Source organism: Bombina bombina, chromosome 1, assembly GCF_027579735.1.
Source record: "Bombina bombina isolate aBomBom1 chromosome 1, aBomBom1.pri, whole genome shotgun sequence".
NCBI lineage: Eukaryota > Metazoa > Chordata > Amphibia > Anura > Bombinatoridae > Bombina > Bombina bombina.
Genome location: NC_069499.1, coordinates 366,941,867 through 366,966,336, shown reverse-complemented (window position 1 = coordinate 366,966,336; position 24,470 = coordinate 366,941,867). Strand labels below are relative to the sequence as shown.

Below are 24,470 nucleotides of genomic sequence, written 5' to 3'. Positions count from 1 at the left end.
CAAATTTGCAAGAAGCTCAGTGACTTATGTTGGACATATAGTTTCTGCAGAAGGTGTGGCCACAGACCCAGCAAAAATAGAAGCAGTGGTAAATTGGCCAAGACCAAAGAATATTGAAGAGCTACGTTCATTCTTGGGGTTCTGCGGTTACTACCGTCGTTTTGTAGAAGGTTATTCCAAGATAGGCAGAAGTCTTCACAATCTTCTGAAATTGGAGCCTGGAGAGAATGCCAAGCAGAAGAGCCTGCATTACAAGAAACCCATAGGAGATAAGTGGACTAATTCCTGTGAAGAGGCTTTTCAGCTACTTAAAAGTAAGATGACTGAAGCTCCTGTAATGGCATATGCAGATCTTGAGAAACCATTTGTGCTTCATGTAGATGCCAGCATGGAAGGGCTTGGAGGCATTCTACACCAGGCACATCCTGAGGGGCTTATCTAAAGCTGAAAAGAATTACCCAGTGCATAAACTAGAATTTCTGGCATTGAAGTTGGCTATTGTAGATAAACTACATGATTACCTGTATGGTGCAGAATTTGAGGTGAGGACCGACAACAATCCCCTCACCTATATCTTGACCAGAGCTAAACTAGATGCCACTGGACATCGCTGGCTTGCAGCTTTGTCCAACTATAGCTTCTCATTGAAATACAAGCCTGGATCTATGTGGGAGCTGATGCTTTATCTCAGAGACGTGGACTTCCTCCATAGACAGATAAAGAAGATTGGATTGAAATTCCTGGCCCTGGAGTAAGAGCAAAGTGTCAGACCTCTATCACTGAAGATGGGTGGGTTAACTTTTCTGAATTGAGATGCATCGACTCACTCAGTTGTAGTGCTGAGACAGTTCCAGAGGCTATGTGTTACCCAGTTAACCTGCCCCAGTGGACAAGCATCACTAATGAGGACAAACAACAAACTCAAGCTCAAGACCCAACAGTGGGCCCATTATTTAAAGCTGTTAAGAATGGGTGCCAAAAATACTTGAACTGTTTACCTACTGAGTTGCAACAACTATTCAAGAGAGAATGGAGTCATTTCCATATTGAGAAGGGACTTCTCTATAGGCTCATTCAATATCATGATCACCCAGGATGAAGACAGTTGGTATTACCAGAAAAGTATAGAGGAATGTACTAAGATCCTTGCATGACCAACATGGACACCTGGGGGTGGACAAAACTTTTGGATTGGTGCAAGATCATTTCTTCTGGCCAAAAATGAGAGAGTCTGTGGAGAGGCATTGTCATAATTGCCGAAGGTGTATTCAGAGGAAAACTCTACCTACCTGAGCTGCGCCAATGGGCCACCTAAAGAGCTCTGATCCCATGGATCTAGTCTGTATGGATTTTCTGTGTATTGAGACTGATTCAGCAGGAGTAGGAAATGTACTGGTAGTGACTGATCATTTCACCAGGTATGCTCAAGCTTACCCTACTAAAGACCAGAAAGCCACCACAGTTGCCAAAGTGCTATGACAGAAGTTTTTCATTCACTACGGGTTACCTAGCCGAATTCATTCTGATCAGGGTCGTGACTTTGAAAGCCGACTCATAAAAGAACTTGAAACTGCTAAACATTGAAAAGTCCAGAACTACCCCTTACCATCCTGAAGGGGATGCTCTTCCTGAAAGGTTCAACCGTACCCTGTTGGACATGTTAGGGACCCTTAACGATACAGAGAAAAGAACCTGGAGTAGGCATGTTGAAGCCATGGTTCACGCATACAATTGTACAAGACATGAATCTACAGGATATTCTCCTTATTACTTGCTTTTTGGTCGAGAAGCAAGGCTTCCGATAGATCTTCAGTTTGATGTCTCTTCTGATGGAATGGTCCATGTCCCACATTACCAGTATGTTTGCAACTTGAAACAGAGCCTACAAAGAGCCTATGACCTGGCAGAGAAGGCTAGTTCCCGGATTAACGAAAATAACAAAAGACGTTATGACGCTAAAGTCAGGCATAGTGAAATTCAGCCAGGAGATAAGGTACTCCTTAAAAACCTAGGTATTATCGGAAAACACAAACTCGCTGACCGGTGGAAAGGCACCCTTTTTGAAGTGGTTTCCAAGCTTCCAGGACTTCCTGTGTACAAAATAAAAGTGCCTGAAGGCCGAATTAAGGCATGGCATCAAAATCATTTGTTACCTGTTGGTCAACCAGAAGTGAAGGAAGCAGATAATTCTAGTGAAGGAAACCATGACAATTCAGGTTTAGATCAAGAGTGGTGGACACCTCCTGATGCTCAGCCAGAAGCTTCTGACCCTCCTGTTGCTTCTCCTCAGTCAGATCTTAATCCTGAAAGCCCCAACTTCATCCCTAGATCTACTGACACAGATACATATTCTATGGGGAGACCTAGGCCTCAAGCTATAGCACCTTTTCCAAACAAAGCAGTGAGAAGATCTACTTATGGAGGAATTCAACAGTTGCCACAAAGAGACTCAAGAGGAAGTCAAAGACATAGGCGTCCACCAAGATTATTCACTTATGACCGAGTAGGGGAACCCACATACTGGCAAGAGTCCCATTCCAAGGTCATACAAGTATTACATGCCCTTGACACCTTGAATACATTGTTAGGTACAGGAACACAGCTGTATTAGATTAGTTTGTTACTTGTGCCAGAGTGATGTTTAATTATTTAATGTATCTACCCTGCCAGTGGAAGGCAGGAATTTTACAGGGGGGAGAATGTAGCCCTTTGTCATTTTGCTGCAGGGATTAACTGCACTTTGCCCTTTGCTCAACCCAGCATCACATGGTAGTGAGAGCCAATCAGAGGCTGGCAGTTTTTCAGAGACTTCCTGTGAGGAGAGTTTAGTCAGAGCTGTTCAGGGCTGCTGAAAGATGTGTGTTTGTGATTCTGCATAGGATGATAAAGGCTGCATCCAGGACCCTGCATGCTGTGAACACTCAGCCTGACGTCACAGTAAGAAGCAGCTGCATTGGGACTAGAGTGAGCTGTCATTTCAGACGGTCAGCACTTAAGTGGAAATAAAGCATCCAGGACCCTGCATGCTGTGAACACTCAGCCTGATGTTACAATAAGAAGCAGCTACAGTAGGACTAGAGTGAGCTGTCATTTCAGACTGTTAGCACTAGTGGAAAAGCAAGCAGCAGAGAAAGCAGCCATACCTTTTCTAGAACATTCTACAGGAGGATTCAGGTAGTGGAACAGTTACAGTTATCCCTCACACTAAACAGATATCTGAAACTTACTAAGGGCCCCAATGTGCGTTTTGGGAAAAAGGGTACCGTGCAAAGTGTGGGACTGTTATGTTATTTATATGTTGTTCTATTTGCATTTAAATATATTCTGTGTTACTTTATTATCTGCTTCTGTTTATTATTGCATGTTGTGGGGAACTCATTGTCTCAGTGTTGTGGGTTCCCTGAGAATTGTTATCACTGAGTGGAGGCACTGTATGTTACATTAATCAAGATGTCCCAGACTCCCTACTCCAGCGGAGACTTAGGTCATTCCTGTGAATCCACAGCGTCAAAGGTGACCGTCCAACCTGTATCATTCTCACCAAAGATAGATAAGGAAGGGGTTACAGAAGATATAATGCAGAAATCACTCACATTTAGTGAAGCACCTTAAGGTACTATATCAGCAGGACAGAACCTCTGAGTCGCACAGCAGACTCATCTCTTGCATTTTGGGCATTTTGTGAAAACCAACAGTATCTGATCCTGTTGTGGGAGGCGAGTCTGCTGGGGAACTCAGAGGTCCTGCCCTTCCGATATATCACCTGAAGGTGCTCCACTAAATGTGATTGATTCCTACATTATATCTTCTATGGTTACGTTAACCTTTTACGCTATAAGGCGCCTACTTTGATTCATTTCCATTTTTAACTATTACTTGTAACCTGTGATTGGATCTGTGATAAAAAAAAACATAACTAAATACATTTTCTGGGCAAAATGAAATGACTACTTATTTATTTTATCCTTAGAAATTTGGACTATTTTTTATTTGTACAATAAACATAAAATTCAAGTATCTTCTGAAATAAGCTCACCTGGCTGACAAGACGTAGGGCAGGACGTCCATTCACTGAAAAGTGTAACAATACAATCTTTTTTGCATGGGAGTAGACATGGCTGAATTGTTTCAGGCCTGGTTAACTCTGGGCATCTGTGAATTAAAATACAAGCAAAACATATAAATTTTATCCAAACTACATATAAGGTAGAAAGCACCAACAAAAAAATGCAGATATGGGTAGGAAAACCCAAACCTAGAACATGTAAATAAAAATAAGCCCAGCTGCACATTCTTAAAAAAACAAAAAACAACAAAAATAACTTTTGTATCCCTCAAACAGTCCTTAACCTAAACTCTTTTATATATGTAAAGACATTTTTCATTTGACTTTATCCTCTTTTTATTGCAGCCATTTCTATAGCTCAACATAAGTTTTAGCTTAAAAACTAAAACACAAAAACATTAAATGGACATAAAACTAATCCTCCTACATGCATGTTATATTATATAAATGTAATACTACTTTGCAAAAGGAATCCCATATAGTTTTAAAGCATTTGAGCAGTCTTTTTGATATTAATCATATCTGCTGAGGACTGTTTCTATCTCTGCTGAAACTACTTCAATAATCAAACCATTGCATTATCTATTAAATGTATAGGGTACTCTAAAAAGCTTTCAGGTGCATTAAATGGACATGAAACCCACATTTTTTCTTTTATGATTTAGAAAGAGAGTACAAATTTTTTTTTTATTTTTTTTTTATTGAGAGAAACACATGTGAACAACAAGTATTACATCATACAATAACATCACAGAATATGATCCCAACGAATCAGGAACAGAAACAGGCAATACAATTTCAACAGAGAATTATCTTCAATATTTCTCATTTGCGCATAACATATAAATTCTCAAATATCTCAGAAATTTCTCAAGAGCCTAAGACACCTAGGTTCCTCACATGTAATTATCTCCCATATTTTCCATTTTATTATTATCTGGTAACAATTTATTAGCTGAGAGGAGCTTAGATGATTTTCTGGGATTCCCCTGGTCTCATACAATTGCACTCTCTTCCCTAGTTTCTGGCGTTGGCGGGGGGGGGGGGGGGGAGTGGATTCTTTCTGGGTTGTCCTTGTCCTTCCCCTTCCTTTTTCCCTTGTTCTGTTCTCCTTCCTCCCCTTTCTCTTTTTTCTTTTTTTCTTCTTTTTTTTTGTTTTTGGTTTTGGTAACCCATGGTTGGGTTGGCTAATTCAGAGATAAAATTTAGCAGAATATTTACTTGCTCACTGTTCTTGATTTAAATGTAAAACAATTTTGAACTGTTTGATTTTTTTGATTTCTTCTGACATTTGTTTTTGTAAAGTACTGTTGACATTTAAATAAAATAATAATAATAAGAGAGTACAATTTTAAACAACTTTCTAATTTGCTTCTACTATCTAATTTTATCCACTTTTAATACTAGATAGAACGTTATTCTTTGCATGAGGCTGAGAGCAAAATAACGCTCAATTTATGAAGCTGCGGCTTTGGAGCACATAAGCGAGCCTGCAGACGACAGTCTGAGGACAGCTGATTCTTAGCCTGCTACACCAACTCTAAAGTGGTATTTGTCAATTCCCTCAAACTTCTCCAACTGGGGTGATTGACAGTCCCCCATGTGCGAGATGTCCGTCTCGTCCATCCGGCCCAAGTTAAATGGACCCCTATATGGGGAATTCAGCTTTGTGTTTTTTGTCCCTTTAAATAGTATATTTGTAATGATTGTACTCTCTATCTATCTATCTATCTATATATATATAATGTATACACACACAAACACATATATATACATAAATACACATACATACATATATATTACGATTTGCCATTACTTGGAGTAGAGAAATTCTAGATGAATACATGTGATAAGGTACGTATTATGGATTCCAAATGTTCTCTTGAAAAATAAATTTGCCTTATGTTTCTTTTCACTTATAAAGTTGCTAAATAAGCATAAACTTGGTTTCACAGGCATAAATAATTTATAAAAACAAAAAGAGTCAAGAAAAGGTAAATATTAGGCCACAAAATATCTGACTTACATAGAGAATGTTGAGTAAAATGTTTTAATATAAAATACTTCTAAGTATGACCTTTGTTGATACACTACAGTACATGATCCCTAGAGAGAAAAACTGATAGAACAGGGGAGAAAGTTTAATAATCCTAATATTACCTTTAAATTTAAGGAAAGGTAATAACAATATTGATCCATTATATTTGCTTTCCATTCAACCACATTAATCACAAGGGAAAAGCAATAGTACCAATATCCCTTTATATGTTTTCATTACATTCAATCACAGCATCAGTTATATAGGAAATGTGATGCTCTAAGTACTTAATGTATCTTTCATCATAATTATAATATTGGTTTAATTTGACCAACTCATTATCATTAAATGTATGTACGCTAACTTATTTTTATTTTTGTCAATCCTCCCAAACTTCTTCAACCGGGGTGACTGACAGACCCCGCATGCACGAGATGTCCGTCCCTTCCATCTGGCCCTTGTTAAATGGACCCTTATATGAACAACTCAGCTTTTTGTTTTATGTAGCTTGAAATAGTATATTTTTTTAATGAATGCACTATATACACACACATATATATATATATATATATATATATATACACACACACACAATTTGCCATTACTTGGAGTAGAGAAATGCTAGATGAATACATGTGCTCAGGTACTTCCAAAGGTTCTGTTCAAAAATAAATTTGCCTTATGTTTCTTTTAACTTACAAAGTTGCTGAATAAGCATAACCTTGCTTTCATGGGCATAGACAAAACCATGTAGGGAAATCTAATCTTTCTGAGTTTGCTATATTATTAAATCAATAAATAATTTATAAAAACAAGTCAAGAAAAGGTAAAAATAAGCTACAAAATATCTTTCATTTGCAGCCCAATATTTGACCTTTGTTGATACACTACAATACATGATCCCTAGAGAGACAACTGATATTACCTTGATGTCTGTAAATTCAAGGAAAGGTAATAACAATATTGATCCATTATATTTACTTTTCATGTAACCACATTAATCATAAGGGAAAAGCAATGGTACCAATATCCCTTCCTATGTTTTCATTACATCCAATCACAGCATCGGTTATATAGGAAAGGTGATGCTCTAAGTACTTAGGGCTAGATTATGAGTGGAGCGCTAAATTGTGCTAACGTGATTGCAATATTTGTGCTCCACACGTAATACCAGCGCATGCAAATGTGCACTAGTATTTGAGGTGAAGCGCAATGTGAGCTTATGTTTGCATTGCATGGAGGCTTTGCTCTTAATAGAGCGCGCTTCCATAAGCTCCAATGGAAGCCTCATTCTAATGCCGTAAGACATGGCATGAGAACCTAGTGCAGCGAAGGGGGCAAGTCGCGCAGCAATGGGCAGCAAAGTGTAAATACATATATATTTATGTGTTTATATGTGTATATATATATATATATACAGTATATATATATCTAAAAAAGAATAAAAAACAGAGGCGCCACCATGGCCTAATATCGCCAGTACAGGTAAAATGAGCAGCAATATGAGAATGTGAATACTCACAAACATAAAGCACCCCACTGGTGCTAGTAGAGCAGACTGACACTTCTCAGTGGTTCAGCACACTGTATCCAAAGCGCAGAGACAGTCAGGAATCCTCTGACACTCCAATGTATATGTGCCTATGGATAAAGGAAAAAGCAACACGACATGGCCCAATATCATCAAGACAAGGGGAAAATAATACCAATTGCTTGCACTTACAAGATGGTGGGCACCTGCAGGTGCAATCTCAGCAAACTGGAGCCAAAACGTTGCCCAGTAGACTTAAAACAGCAATCCTCAACAGGAACCAGGATCAACGATATTATTTGTCACAGGAGGTGAAAAAAATACACACAATAGCAAGTGTATAAAAGTATAAAAAGTCTTTATTAACACAGCAACTAGTTTCTCAGCCTACTCAGGGCTGTTTCATCAGGCTATAACAAACATTGTAAAACACTTGCTATTTAACAGAAATCTAAAAACCAATGGGCTATTGTGATTGGATAATCAATTAGCAGAAACACAATTGGCAAAAAAACCACACCTAACTACAATCACCTTTGTGTGGTTGGTAAGGTAACCTTTGTAAACACATGTAGGTAAGATGATATTTACATGTTAAACCTCCTTACAAATACAATGTATAAATAGATGCATAAAAACATATAATACAAAATAACTAAAAAAACTACATTAAACATAACATTTTTGTCCAAAGTCTATCTCAATAGGACATATTAAAAATTTATATAAATCATAGAACCATTGCTTTTCTCTATATACATAAACCCAAAGTGCATCTGAAATAACTGCCTATACATTCTCTCAATTTAAATCTCCTTAGTTTCTCAGTATGCTGCAAGTCTGATACTCGTAATATTAATGTTGCCACTTGTTGAGACTAGCTGATTGATCTCAAATGTTAGATAACACATTAGTGCTGACTTACGGTCTATTAGGGTAACGTATGATTGTCTTGAGCAGACTTTCCATAACTGTTTAATTTGATATTTGTATTGGTACTATTACTTCAAAAGTAGAGCTGTAACTCCTTAAACATAAAAATTATAGAGCCATAACTGTTTTGTGAACAAATGTCTTGAATGCAGCTTTTGCTGCCTGTCACACTTGATTCATTGAATGGATGTATCAAGTGTTTTGATGTGAAGTGTTAGGTGATTGGTCCACATAGATGCCAGTCTTTTAAAATGCTCAGTATAATAAAAAGTTGCGGAAGGGGGGGGGGAGAAGGGACGGCCCCCTTTTTTTTTCTTTTTGGGGTTTTTTTTTTTTTTTGGGTGCTTTGTCGTCTCTCTTTCTTTTTTGGTATTTTTTTTTATATGTATCTGGTTAAAAGATTAAAATGTCAGAACCTTTAAAGTTAGTGTCGTGGAATGTGGGGGGAATAACCTCCCCCACTAAACGGAAAAATGTTTTGAGAATGTTGAAAGGGGAGAAGGCGGACATTATTTTTCTGCAGGAACTGCACCTGAAGGATCATGAAATAGAAAAATTGAAAGTTAACTGGGTGGCAGAAATTGTAGCGACTTCCTGTAATAAGCATAAGCATGGGGTGGCCATTATTATAAACAAAAAGGTTAGCTATAAAATTCTAAAACAAGAGTGTAATCAGCAGGGTAGGTATATAGTCCTCCAGATGCAGATTGAGGGTGTCAGTTGGACCTTTTGCAACATATATGCTCCAAATAAACTCGAGAAAAGCTTCTGGCAAAAAATCCAACAGAAACTCATACCACATTTAGAGCAGAACTTGATTATAGCGGGAGATATGAATCTTACGCTATATCCAGAGATGGATAGGTCTAGAGTTAGAGGCTGTCAAGCAAATAATAGAGAGGCCAGTAGAAGTGATTACCATTATCATTTCAGATCTTACCCACTTCCATTGACTACAGTCACCTATACAAAGGGTATATATATTTATTTTATTAATTAGTTACACCATATACACCACCAATATAGTCACTTTTTATATCAACCCCATTATTAATTATTTCTAGTCACACCTCTCACATCACTAATATAGTCACTGCTACACAGTGTCATCATATTTTACATTGGTATTAGTCACACATATATACTATCAACATTCATTTTATTATTATTTTTTATTCATAACACATCACTTTTCACACCACTAATTTAGTCACTGTTACACAGTGCTATTAATATATTCTTCATATTTGCACTAGTCCCTATAAACACACCATTAACTTTTTATATATTATTTAGTTTTTAATACTTAATTATTTAACATGTATATCACTTTTTTATAGGATATCACCATGTATCTATTCTAGCACTACTAAATCATATGGAACAGTGATTACCATTTGTAATCTAATATACATGTTCTCTATGTAAACACTGATAGTTATTGGCAGCACAGGTCTAACCCCCTGGATGAGATATAAATTATTTAATAAAACAGAATATAGATAAGCACTTTAATGTTTTTTCTTAATTGGAGAAAGAGGATTCACTAACAAAAAATTATTGTTTAGTTACTGTGTCTCTTAATAACTTGTTAAAATAGATTCACCAAATAGTGAATTAACAATGCACATCATATATTTTCCAATATGTTATACCTGTTTATTATTTACATAAAATATCATGCCTTTACAACTAAAAAACATTTTATAAATCCTGCATTTCTGCCCTTACCCTTAGCAATTGCAACTGTCTGTTCAATTCTGGATTTATAAAAAACATTTTATAAATCCTGCACTTCTGCCCTCACCCTTAGCAATTGCAACTGTCTGTTCAATTCTGAGGTTCATTAATATGCACAATCTCAGTGTTTGACTGGCATCTATGTGGACCAATCACCTAACACTTCACATCAAAACACTTGATACACCCATTCAATGAATCAAGTGTGACAGGCAGCAAAAGCTGCATTCAAGACATCTGTTCACAAAACAGTTATGGCTCTATTATTTTTATGTTTAAGGAGTTACAGCTCTACTTTTGAAGTAATAGTACCAATACAAATATCAAATTAAAAAGTTATGGAAAGTCTGCTCAAGACAATCATACGTTACCCTAATAGACCGTAAGTCAGCACTAATGTGTTATCTAACATTTGAGATCAATCAGCTAGTCTGAACAAGTGGCAACATTAATATTAAGAGTATCTGACTTGCAGCATACTGAGAAACTAAGGAGATTTAAATTGAGAGAATGTATAGGCAGTTATTTCAGATGCACTTTGGGTTTATGTATATAGAGAAAAGCAATGGTTCTATGATTTATAATAATTTTTAATATGTCCTATTGAGATAGACTTTGGACAAAAATGTTATGTTTAATGTAGTTTTTTAGTTATTTTGTATTATATGTTTTTATACATCTATTTATACATTGTATTTGTAAGGAGGTTTAACATGTAAATATCATCTTACCTACATGTGTTTACAAAGGTTACCTTAACAACCACACAAAGGTGATTGTAGTTAGGTGTGGTTTTTTTGCCAATTGTGTTTCTGCTAATTGATTATCCAATCACAATAGCCCATTGGTTTTTAGATTTCTGTTAAATAGCAAGTGTTTTACAATGTTTGTTATAGCCTGATGAAACAGCCCTGAGTAGGCTGAGAAACTAGTTGCTGTGTTAATAAAGATCCTGGTTCCTGTTGAGGATTGCTGTTTTAAGTCTACTGGGCGACAATTTGGCTCCAGTTTGCTGAGATTGCACCTGCAGGTGCCCACCATCTTGTAAGTGCAAGCAATTGGTATTATTTTCCCCTTGTCTTGATGATATTGGGCCATGTCGTGTTGCTTTTTCCTTTATCCATAGGCACATATACATTGGAGTGTCAGAGGATTCCTGACTGTCTCTGCGCTTTGGATACAGTGTGCTGAACCACTGAGAAGTGTCAGTCTGCTCTACTAGCACCAGTGGGGTGCTTTATGTTTGTGAGTATTCACATTCTCATATTGCTGCTCATTTTACCTGTACTGGCGATATTAGGCCATGGTGGCGCCTCTGTTTTTTATTCTTTTTTAGATTCCATACTACAGGATAGCCATCCTTTGACAGAGTGCAGCCTCAAACATCTGGGAATTGTCATTACCCTGGACTCATAGACTTTCACACTATCATTATTTGGTTTTGAATTGGTTTTAATATTTTTTCCAATCTATGTTTATATTCTAGTAATATATATATATATATATATATATATATATATATATATATATATATATATATATATATATTCTCATATATATATATATATATATATATATATATATATATATATATATATATATATATATATAGTTTTTTACTATTATCATTTCCAGCATTGTGGTTACTTACTTATGTCCACATTTTAGATTTTTTAGGGTTTTATTTATAGTTTTATAATTGTTGCTATTATCATATTTCTAGATTTAGGCCTGTTTTTTTCTGTCGAGACAGTACAAGCACTACCATATCACCTATTATATTGGAACTGAGGAAGCGCCCCCTAAGGGCGTGGTGTGTCCACTGAGTACACACCACTCTCTCCATACATACTAGTGTGTATATATATATATCAGCATATACATATATTTACAGGGAACAGATAGTCTCTGTTGACTGCAATGTAACGGCACTTTTCAGTGCTGTTTTTTTCTAACACCCCACATCTGCCAACTTTAAGTCCTGAAAACTGCTTTGTGTAGTTATTTAAATTAAAAAAGCTTATTTTTTTTATATTTTATTAATACAAATACTACACTGAAATTTTGAGATAATTGGTAAACATTTCGAAAATTAACCAGTGATCTGATCTCTGGTTAATTTGCGGAGCGCAAAATGCTACCACGTGCTCGAGGCAGCAATAGCAAGCCACTTGTAATGGCTGGTTATTTAATGTGTGCCCATAAATGGAGAAAGTTGCCCATTTACAGGCTCACAATAAATTAGCGCTTCTCTTGTAATCTAGCCCTTAGTATTTATTGTGTCTTTCATTTGGTCACTTTGACAAATCATGGTTGTAATATTGGTTTAATTTGACCATCCCATTGTCATTGTATGTGTTTACATTAAATTATTTTTGAAAAACAATTTTATAAAAACCTGTTTTTTGATAAATGCTAATATCTCAAACATCATGTAACTTTTTTTATTATAAAACAAAATGCATGTTATAATGGTGTTGTGTATTTTTACTTCCTACAAACATGTCTGTTTACTAATTTATAACACTATTTCTTGTTAAAAGAACACAATTCAGCCTAGATTACAAGTGGAGCTAACATTGCTAAAGCATTATTATTATTAGTTATCAGTTATTTGTAGAGCGCCAACAGATTTTTCAGCGCTAATCCATATCACTTCCATTTTGCTCTCATTTTACAAGTTGAAAGTAAAATGTATTTATGAATGAAATACTTAATTTTTTATATTATACATGTGTTTTGTTATTTGTTTACTAAAGCCTCAACATTTTACTTCAGGTCTCCAAGAGCGCTAAATGTCTCAGTGCTATTATGTGTTTTGCACTCGAGTATAATACATAATTCACCACTAATATGAGCGATGATAGCGCACCTTGCGTTATCCATTGAAAGTATCGGTCACGCTAAAAGAACATTTGTCTGGGTTAAGATTCGCTGTTAAATCTTTTTTACCATGTAATTGTAATACCAAATTGTTTCTTATCCTTAATGCAGGGTCACGACATGGATAGCACATCATGCCCCTTAAATAGCGCTTCACTTGTAATCTAGGCCTATAAGTATAGTATTGCGGTTATTTTCTGCCTCCTTTCTCAGTTTTCAGATTTTATTTTGCATTATTTTTTTTTTATTATTATTAATCCAGGGCAAAGCACAAATTAACTCACTGTGTTCTCTTTTGTATATATAAATATATTTAAAAAATTTAATTGTCCATGGTCACAGACGAGAAGATTCAGACAAGGAATGAGCTGCATTGTAATATATCCCCTTGTGTGCATTTTAAATAAATCTCTTTCTGGAAAAAAGAAATCACTTTTACTAAAGTCAATATCAAATCTACTGCTTTTGTTGTTTAATTACCTTGTCAATGTGCAAATCCCCAAAGAATCCAAAGTATTGGGATTGTGATTGCTAGATTGTTTGCATGGAAATAAAGCTCTTGGAAGTAAGGTTGGAAATATTTGTTAGTCTATATACATAAATTAATTGTAGATCGTGAGACAGATTGAAAATACACATTACAATAATCAAAAGAAACAAACAAAAGCGAAGGTAAATTAAAATCAAACGCAATTTAAAAAATAAATAAATGAAAGTTTATCTTCAATATGATATTAAACAATTATCCAAAGTGGGTCTGGTTATGGTAACATATCAAGCCAACAGTTCAGTGTAGTATCCTTGAAGCCTACTAGAACGAAAACAGTTTTAGTATATTTTCTCTCAACACTTATGCTCTTAATCAGATACACAAAAGCCAACAAATGCAGAGCAATTCATAAAGTACCAATTCACATACAGTATATTGTACACAAATTAAAGCTGATAACATTTCATCTAATATATAATAAAATTAGATCATCAATGGCTTGTTCAGTGTTGAAAATGAATGTGATATGACAGTTATAACTTTGATGACAAACATTGTAAAAGACTGACCAGCAAACTGCAGTAATAGCAATGTGCATTCAGATCCTTAATGAGGATACAATAGGCAGGGTCACACTGATATTTCAGGAAAGTTTTCCTCTTTGAGGATCCTTTGTAAGGATCCAAATGCGGAGGAAGACCGACACTCATGGGATTCATCTCTTTCGAGCCTCATTTAATCTTTACAAGAAAAATGTGGCTCTGGAAAAGAGCCAAATCACATGAGCAGTCACCTTCTTCCGCATTCTGATCCTCACAAAGAATCCTAATACACACCCTTAAATTATAAAAATATACTATTGATAATTAACACAAAAAAAAAGAATGTTCTACCAGGAATGAACAATGGCTCAGTAGCTTGTTCTTTGGTGCCAATTCTTTTAGCCTAATTGTGCTTTTCGCACAAGGAAAACTTCCCTGAAATATTTCAGTGTGACCTTGCCCATTGTATTGTATTTTTTTTTTTCCTCATTCAGTAGAGAAATGCCTGGTATTTAAGGGCTTAACTGTCTCTCGGCAGGATCATACGGATATGCTACAGGATATTTTTTCTCTGTGGAAGGAACAGTGGGCTAAAACAGACTGCACCCTGAGTGGCACTTGCCTTGTTGACAAAAACAGAAGTTTTTCCAGCTATTGTTCTGTTTCAGACTACTCTGGGGTCTCTCTAAGATTATTTCTTCTCTGTAAAAGGCATTGTGAGCTAAAATAGACTCAACCCTTAGTGGCACTGGATTTCTTTATTAGTACAGATGTTTTTCCAGTTATTGTTCTATATCAGCTGTATGTATATATATATATATATATTGTGTGCAATAATTACGGTTGCCAGCTGCCATCATACTGGAGGGCCTGTAGGCATTGGGTGGGGTCTCACAGTGTTATTGACCCAAAGTTTTACCTCTGTCTAAACTATACATTTTCACAATTGAGCAGTGATTATACACTTCATAGTTGCTAGCAATACACTCAAAGGAGTGATTTTTTTCCAACCTTTGCTGTCAGACAGAGCATTGATTTCACTCCCTTTCATTGCCAATGATTATTCTCAATAGCTTTATCGCTTGATATAACTTTTTTCTAAAACCATGGTATCTGCATTATGCACTGTGCACTTAGGTTGTTAGTACACAATATAAAATGAATTGAGTTTCGAAAATACACGTGGTTAATACATACAACATAAATAGACCAGATAGACAAATAGAGTTTTTGAATGCCAGAGAACTGGGAATGAGAGTAGAAGGAAACTTTTAGGTGGGGCTGCAGGTATTTTGCAGAAAGAGCTAAACTGGAAGGGTGGAATTATTGCTGTATATTCGGTGGGTCATGGAAGGCCAAGGGTGGCATTGGGGCAATTCCTGGCTTCATTTCAGAAACTGGAATATGTGAAGTTATATTTCATATAGGGAAGCTGCTGGGGTGGGGGCAGCTAGTGCAAACCTCATAAACAGTGACAATCCTGCAATATGCAGCATGGCCTAAAGCTCTGATTTTGGGAAGATTACTTATTTTAATCATTTTAGCTGTTTGTTTAAAAAAATATACATATATTTGGGAATTTGTCCCATCCAGAGCTCACCACTGAACAAAAATCAGTTCCCAGTTGAAATTATATATATTAAATGTAGCCCAAATGGTGTAAAATACCTATATACAGATACTACATCAATAATTGCCGCAGACAGCAACCATCCTAAAGAGGAGACATACTTATCTCAGAACTCCAATGCCTGCCTAAGCTGTGGGAGGCCCTGCAAATCTATCAGGTGTAAAGCCTGTGATCCGGAGGGCCGGGGCTCTGCTCCGGAGTTGTAGCAGACAGATAAGGCACTAAAGTACTAACTCTGCAGAGCTGATCCCAAACGCCTCTAACATTTTACCTTGCCAGGAGACAACCTGAAGCGGCCCGTTGCCCCGACCTGGAGCTGATTGAGATCACAACAAGTGCGGTGCTTTGCTTAGGGACCCAGTGACCTGCAATTAGAGCAGACATCTGAAAAAGCTCTCCCTCCGATGACCTACAGTACTTGGTCAGCTCAGCAGCTTAGATAAAATCCGGACGAATTGAGGTGAGGCTTAGTTGGGATACCCCACCCCTACATGTGGGGTATCACCTGCCCATACTCACCGGGTATCCCTGCCCCTGCTCCCATTCTTGGTACAGATAATACCTGAGGATCTGCACACTGGATCTGAGATTTTGTTGCCGATACGGCTCTACAATAAAGCACAAAGTAAAAGGGTGCGAATATCCGCCATCTTGACCTAACAACTCTGCACTTTAAAGAGTACTGGAATACCGGAGCTCCAACACAGTCTGTGCATTATCAGAACTTGATAGTGGGGGCTGACATATTATATATAAAAGGGCTCTATCCCCCAACTACACACAAAGCACAAAATTTTATCAGACAATATCTGTGAATTGAGCTCGGTAATATCACCACACAGACTACCCTGTGTTGCCCTGAGATCTCTAAGCTGCCCTTCTATACTACAACACAGTAACTATCACTAAAAGTGTATTCATTGATACCCTGGAAGATTTGGAACTTCTCCTATATGTGCACTATCCCTAACCATTAGTGATCTGTTCCCTATATTGTAGTAATAGTGTCCTAGCAATTTATATAGCACACAGAAGTTGGCACCAGCTACTATAATAATACAGGTCAGCTCTCTCCTCACAATCAGGCAGTAACATTCCCAACTCTCCTCCATTTCCCAATTGGGTCTTATCCTATACTTCCTTTTCCCACTTCGTCAATAGGAGACATAGCCAGTAGAGAGTGGGGTATATGAGAGTTTTTCCCAGACCCAGCCTTATCTATTGCCTGATGATGTCTGGCTAAGGCTTTACATAGAGTGGGGGAACCCCCCTGGCTGTCCATTGAGAAGGAAGCTAACATCTAGCTGGTATACCTGAATACATAAACTCCTGTCTCCAGCTAGTGCAGAGGGTAGTCTGGATAAGATTTACTGCTCCTCTACTATACAGCTACAGGAGATCTGCAAATGGCGCACACGCAAAGGAAAATATCTAAGCACCAAGAGGGACCTAAGAGAACGGTGACTGATCATTTTGGTAGTAAGCCACAAATCGACAGAGAATTGTCAGATGATGACTCTAGAGACTCTCTTTCTTCTCACTGACTGAAGGGAATCAGTAGAGCATTAGCTTCTATGAATACGAATAATGATATCTCCATCACTGAACTGATTAACTCTCTGTCTGCAAAAATGGACTCACACCTTGCCTCATTGAAACAAGATATCAAAATGTCTGTAGCAGATCTAAAAAGAGACATTGCATCCTTGGGCGAGAGGACTGATACCTTGGAAAGGAAGCACGGGGATCTCTCCACTGATCATAATAATTTACTCTCATACACCCAAAACCTAGCGGAGCAGATAACTGATTTAGAAGTAAAGCTAGCTGACCTCGAAGATCGCTCAAGGTGAAATAATGTGCGCATTAGGGGAATCCCTGAAAGCATTGGCTCTACAGATTTACCCGACTATCTCTTGGAGCTATTCAAAACCTTAATTGGCTCCCTATCTGTGCAGGACTCACTTATTGACAGAGCCCACAGGGCTCTCAGACCACGAAATACCAATGCTGATCAGCCTCGAGATGTCATCATTCTGCTACATTATTTTACATTTAAGAAAAAACTGCTGAAAGCTGCATTCCTAAATAAAGCCTTGCCAGAGCCCGATCATGTGGTACAACTCTTCACAGATTTGTAATCACACACCTTGGCGAAGAGAAGGACTTTTCATCCGATCACCCAATGCCTGAGATCACAGAATGTTAAATACAGATGGGGATTTCCGGTGACATTGTTTTTCCAGCATGATGGACAACCCTATGTGGTGACCTCCCTCCAACAAGGTCTAGATCTTCTGGAAAATCTAGAGCTCCTACGACCAGCTAATTCTGCTCCTGAATGCTATTGTTCCAGAGTGGAAACCCTCTACTAGTTGTGGGGAGAGTGGCCCCAAAAGAAAAGATCCTGTTTGACAACCGCCCAGATAATGGTATCTTTTATTTGAATAAATTATATTATTAGATTTCCAGAATGTCCGGCAAATTCATAGTGACTCAGGTGATACGATGGACAAAATGTGCTGGACAGTTGATTTGAAAGACTGGTTCTTGTTCATATAAAATCCAGGTCCATTGTCTTTCCATACTGTGCAACAATTATATGATGTACCTTTCCCTCTAAGCTAACATTTTGTTTGTGAATCCTTACAATAACACTACCTTTTCCTGTTTAGGGGCTATAAGATACTTGTTTCTCTTTATACTACTGTTGATGTATGTACCCCATGAAGAGATTCATGATCCCATGCGTGGGGCTGTGGGGTGTGCCTGCACTGCTGGCCTACTTAACTAAACAACTACATTACAAATGCATGGGCCCTGCATTAAATTAAAGCTTTTGCTACCTGTTGGATGGTGGTGCTTGCTGTGCCTTATATGCCCTTACCATGGTATTAAATGAATGAAACACTGTATTATATGCCATTTAAATTTGCGTCATGATGAGTGCAGAGAGAATAACAGCAATGTACTTAGAACATCAGATTTATGCCCTAGTAACATAGATTACATAAGTATCAGAAAGTATACCCATTGAGGGCTATCCTAGTAGAGTATTAATTTAAAGTTAAACAATGGTAGAGACAGATCCTGCCTTTTAACTAAAATGTCTTCTTCTCTTTCTCTGTCCAGTCTGCTACTTTTCCTTCCTTTGCCAGTTCTGGTTACTTATTATTATTACATATTGCTACAAGTCTTGAAGTGCTTTTTAAAGCTTAGCTTCCTTAGAAAATCCACTCCATAATCATACGCCATCAGTCCAGGGGTAGTACTCTTACTCACCTACCCCCTTCTCCCAATTAGCTTACCACCTCTTTGGCGTATTATTCCTATTTCTCATCCAAGATATATGTGATATAAGCTCCAGTGCATAAGAAACACCCAACCCTAAATATATGAGTCCAGTGAGCTCATTGTAATATTTTTGGCTACGCCCCCCCCGCCCCCAGTTTTTTCTTCTTTCCTCTTTATTTCCCCTTCTATATTTCTCTCTCTGTACCTCTATTATCTTCTCTTTTCTCCTCTCTCATTACTTCTTCCTTTAGCTCTCTCCTTACTTTTAATAACTTTTTAAATATTGTAATTAGATTAACTTATACTAAGTATACAGTTCACTTATACAAAGTGTAAAGATAGATATAAATGTGTAAATAAGAATGTCACACTATAGAATGAACCTGTTAATACAAGTTAACGATTAACACACAGTAGTCATAGGACTACTTAAATATCACCCATTGAAAATTGATATCAGTTGAAGGTACAAATATGGAATAATGTCCTTTAGTATATAATCTTGATGGTAGTATATATAGGCAGCAATCTGCGCCACACCCAGCAGACCGACCTCCCAAATTGATACAGAGCCTGTATAGGAGATAGGAAGCACAAAGAGCCTATATGGCCTAGTATTGTATGGCTAGGGTAATAGCACACCAATAAGATATATAATGTAAACTCACATTTGGTGAAGCATCTCCAGTGATGCTATAGAGGCAAGATGGGATCAATTCAGTCACCCAACAGACTTAGTACTATGGCATACAGGATACAGCAGTCTTCTTAGCTTATCTATAGGTCAGTAAGGTCCTCAAAGAATAACCAATTCTCAGGCAGCAAGTGTTTTAGTAAAAATTAAAATCACTTTAATAAAATAGGATAATTGCGACGCGTTTCTCAGTCTCAGACTGTTTCCTCAGGCATAATAATATATAGTTTACAAACACTTGCTTTATATACCTAACCAAACTAATTACCACAATTGACACCACTTGTTGTGGGTGTGGTCTATGACATCATTAGTATCCTAGCTGCAGATATGTTTTGACAACAAAAATGTTTACATATACCCAGTTTGTATGTTTTAAATTGAACAATATAAATATACATTGTAGCATACAATGCATAAATTCATCACAGGTAGTTTATATAATAAAAATACATATAGAAACAATTTGCATGTTTTTTTGTTATGAGACAGACCAAAACAGATAACAATTGTGACTTGTGATGGATAAATTAGTCATAAATGATCACTCTTTATATACAATGTATAAGCTAAACATATATAAATTAAACACCTTAGTTATTTCTACGCAGTTCCTTATTTTGCTATTTCTAACAGATCGTTCCTAAACGGCATTGCCTCATTATGATCCCTAATAGAGAAGTAATACACTTTGTGTTTATAGTTCTCAATCATTTTTCAGGCATTAGTATTAGAGCCATCGATTATCTAGCATCTAAATTACAAATGCAATGACTTACCATTTTATAATGAGGACTATTCCTACTAGGGAGTAGATCAAGATAACCAAGCTTGCAAGTTAATTTAAAAGCTAGATCGCTTACTTTATTCAAAACGCCATTTGACCTTCTAAATGGCGTGCGTGTGAAGCTTATGCACATGTCAGTAGCGTTACCATAGGTACCAAGAGACCTATTCGGCTCCACGCTAAGCGCAAGTGAATGCTGTTACATGATAGGATAATGTAATCCTATGAATAAGAGTAGCTATTGGCTGGGTTCCGTCTAGGGGCGTTGGTTAGCCCAATCGCTCTGAACATTGTCAGCACTAGCGCTAGAAAGTAATATGGCCATATTCTACCTTTAGTTGATGATCACAATATTGCCATATTGATGAATATTATTAATAGTAACTATTAGATCATATACAAAATATATAATATAATGATAAAATGTATATATATTATAATACTAAATAAAGTGATAACATAATACTAAATAAAGTGATAACATAATAGTTGGCATAATATGTGGGGATTATTACATAAACTTTTTTTAAAATATAAGGGACTAATTCCAAGTGATAAACTTTAGAAATATTTCATAAGTGATATATGTGATATAAGTTTGTTTTGCAGAAACAAAAGAACATATACTGTTCCTATTCTTATATATATTTCTGTTCTTATGTGGCTCTCATATAAACCCGTGTTAGCTATTCTGAAATAAAATTGTTATTAAACCTAAGTGACTGATAATAATATTATTATATATATGTGTGTGAAATAAATTAATAATATAAATAAATAGAATAGATAATAATGATGTGACCTGATAGGTGTTTGTGATGTATGTGTATAGTGTTAATAGAATGAATGACTAATATAAATGTCATATAATGTAATGAAATAAGTGACAAAATACATACGTGTATTCTGAGGTGATAAAATGAGTGTTTGACTTGTAATGTAAATATATATATATGATATATTTCAATAGTGTGGTGTGTAAAATCCATCCTTATTACTTGATGTACATATTGTAATAAAAGCTATTTCCAGTATTGTGATATTAATTCAAATAATATACTTGTATAATAGATGTCAAAATTCTTTATAGGTCAAAGGCCGCTAGGTCTAGACACTCATTCAGACCCTCAGGAACTAAAGTATGCAACTTATGTATCCAAAATGTTTCTCTACGGCGTAAAGTAAGTATAGTATAGGATTGTGACTATTTCGTGGTACTTGTTCTATAGGTAATATGTGGATTGATTTTAAACCACCTTTATGCACATGAGCACAATATCTTGATAAGCTGTGTTTTAAAAATTTCCTTTTAATATTATACTGATGTTCACTCCATCTCCTCTTGATGGTTCGGGAGGTGCGCCCCACATATTGAACCCCACAGGTACAACCAATTAGATATATTACGTACGTTGATTCGCATGAAAGTCTTTTAGTGATCTTGAATTGTTCACCCGTTTGGTAAGAACAAAAACTGTTAGTTCCACTTTTTACTACTTTGCACATATTGCACCTTGGCTTTAAACATCTAAAGACCCCATTTTTGGGCATAAAATTGCCCAAAAAAGTCCTATTAGGACCTGCAACTAGATTTTGTTGTGGTATCTTATCCCTCACTGCTTGGGGCTAATTTGTTCTTAAGTGTAGGGGCTCTCCTATACACCATTCTAGGTTTCGTAGAAATAACATTTTTAAGAAAAGGGTCATCACATATAATAGACCAATGTTTCAATATGATGTTATTAATTTCCCGGTATCGACTACTGTAGCCTGTAATGAATAATGGTGTTTTAAATAACTAATTGTTTCTTTCTCTATTGATGTTGTCCTTATTATTAGCTTGTGACAGATATTTATTTCTGTCATCGTGGAGAGCTCTTAAGTATCCTTTCTGTACTAAATCGAGGGGATAACCCTTTTCTATGAATCTGTCTCTAAGAATCACAGACTGTTTTTTGTAGCTTTCTATTGTACTGCAATTCCGTCGAATTCGTCTGAATTGCCCATAAGGGACGTTCTTCTTCCAGCAATGATAGTGATTGCTGCCGTAATTTAAAAAACTGTTACAATCCACCTTTTTAAAAAAGGTTTCCGACATAATATTGCCAGTTGCAGAAAAATATAAGAGTAAATCCAAATATTCAATCCTATCAGGCTGAATATTACTTGTGAATTCCAAATCAAATTCATTGGAATTAAGAGAGTTGGTATATGTTAGGGCTTCCTCATATGAGCCTCTAAACAAAAAGATCAGATCATCTATATAATGGCCATAGAACACCAGACTCGCACCCATAGGAGATCCATAAACATGAGTCTCCTCAAATTTGCCCATGTACAAATTGGCAAAACTGGGTGCGAATCTGGTGCCCATGGCCGTCCCCTTCACCTGCAGGTAATAAACACCCTGATAGAGAAAATAATTGTGGTGCAAAATAAAATGAATTAGCTCATTAATAAATTGTTGTTGTTTTACCGGCATATATATGTCAGATGACAAGTATGACTGGATCGCTCTCATTCCTTTGTCATGTGGGATGTTTGAGTATAATGAGCTAACATCGCTCGTGATCCACCATAGATTCTGGTCAGTCTTGGTGATCCCCAGATTTGCTAGCTTGTTTAGTAAATCAGTAGAGTCTTTGATAAATAAAGGTAAAGTAGTCACATGTTTTTGTAGAAATGAGTCCACGTAGGCAGATACGTGGTCAGTGAGGCTATCAATGCCAGCCACTATAGGACGGCCAGGAGGCTTTAAGGAATTTTTGTGTATTTTTGGAAGATGGTAGTAGAAGGCCACACTCGGATTTTTAGGATATAAATAATCTTTCTCTTTCTTGGTCAAGATGCCTTCATCGTAACCCTCAGAGAGGAGAGATAATAATTGTTTCTGAAACAAGGAAGTTGGATTGCTAGATAATGTCCTATAGTGTCTGGCATTGTTAAGAATATTATTAGCTTCCTGAATATAATCAGTGATATTCTGAACGACTATTCCTCCATTATCTATTCTATTTATTTATATTATTAATTTATTTCACACACATATATATAATAATATTATTATCAGTCACTTAGGTTTAATAACAATTTTATTTTAGCATAGCTAACACAGGTTTATATGAGAGCCACATAAGAACAGAAATATATATAAGAATAGGAACAGTATATGTTCTTTTGTTTCTGCAAAACAAACTTATATCACATATATCACTTATGAAATATTTCTAAAGTTTATCACTTGGAATTAGTCCCTTATATTTTAAAAAAAGTTTATGTAATAATCCCCACATATTATGCCAACTATTATGTTATCACTTTATTTAGTATTATGTTATCACTTTATTTAGTATTATGTTATCACTTTATTTAGTATTATAATATATATACATTTTATCATTATATTATATATTTTGTATATGATCTAATAGTTACTATTAATAATATTCATCAATATGGCAATATTGTGATCATCAACTAAAGGTAGAATATGGCCATATTACTTTCTAGCGCTAGTGCTGACAATGTTCAGAGCGATTGGGCTAACCAACGCACCTAGACGGAACCCAGCCAATAGCTACTCTTATTCATAGGATTACATTATCCTATCATGTAACAGCATTCACTTGCGCTTAGCGTGGAGCTGAATAGGTCTCTTGGTACCTATGGTAACGCTACTGACATGTGCATAAGCTTCACACGCACGCCATTTAGAAGGTCAAATGGCGTTTTGAATAAAGTAAGCGATCTAGCTTTTAAATTAACTTGCAAGCTTGGTTATCTTGATCTACTCCCTAGTAGGAATAGTCCTCATTATAAAATGGTAAGTCATTGCATTTGTA

At 36.3% G+C, this 24,470-nt stretch overlaps 1 protein-coding gene across 1 annotated transcript in view; it reads right to left on the bottom strand.

Moving 5' to 3' along the window:
• The window catches only part of THSD7B (thrombospondin type 1 domain containing 7B), a 1,177,597-nt gene that overhangs the window by 731,165 nt on the left and 421,962 nt on the right, over positions 1–24,470 (bottom strand). Inside the window, 1 exon segment of the mRNA XM_053712541.1 lies at positions 4,037–4,152. Within this exon segment, the coding sequence (XP_053568516.1) occupies positions 4,037–4,152 (116 nt within the window).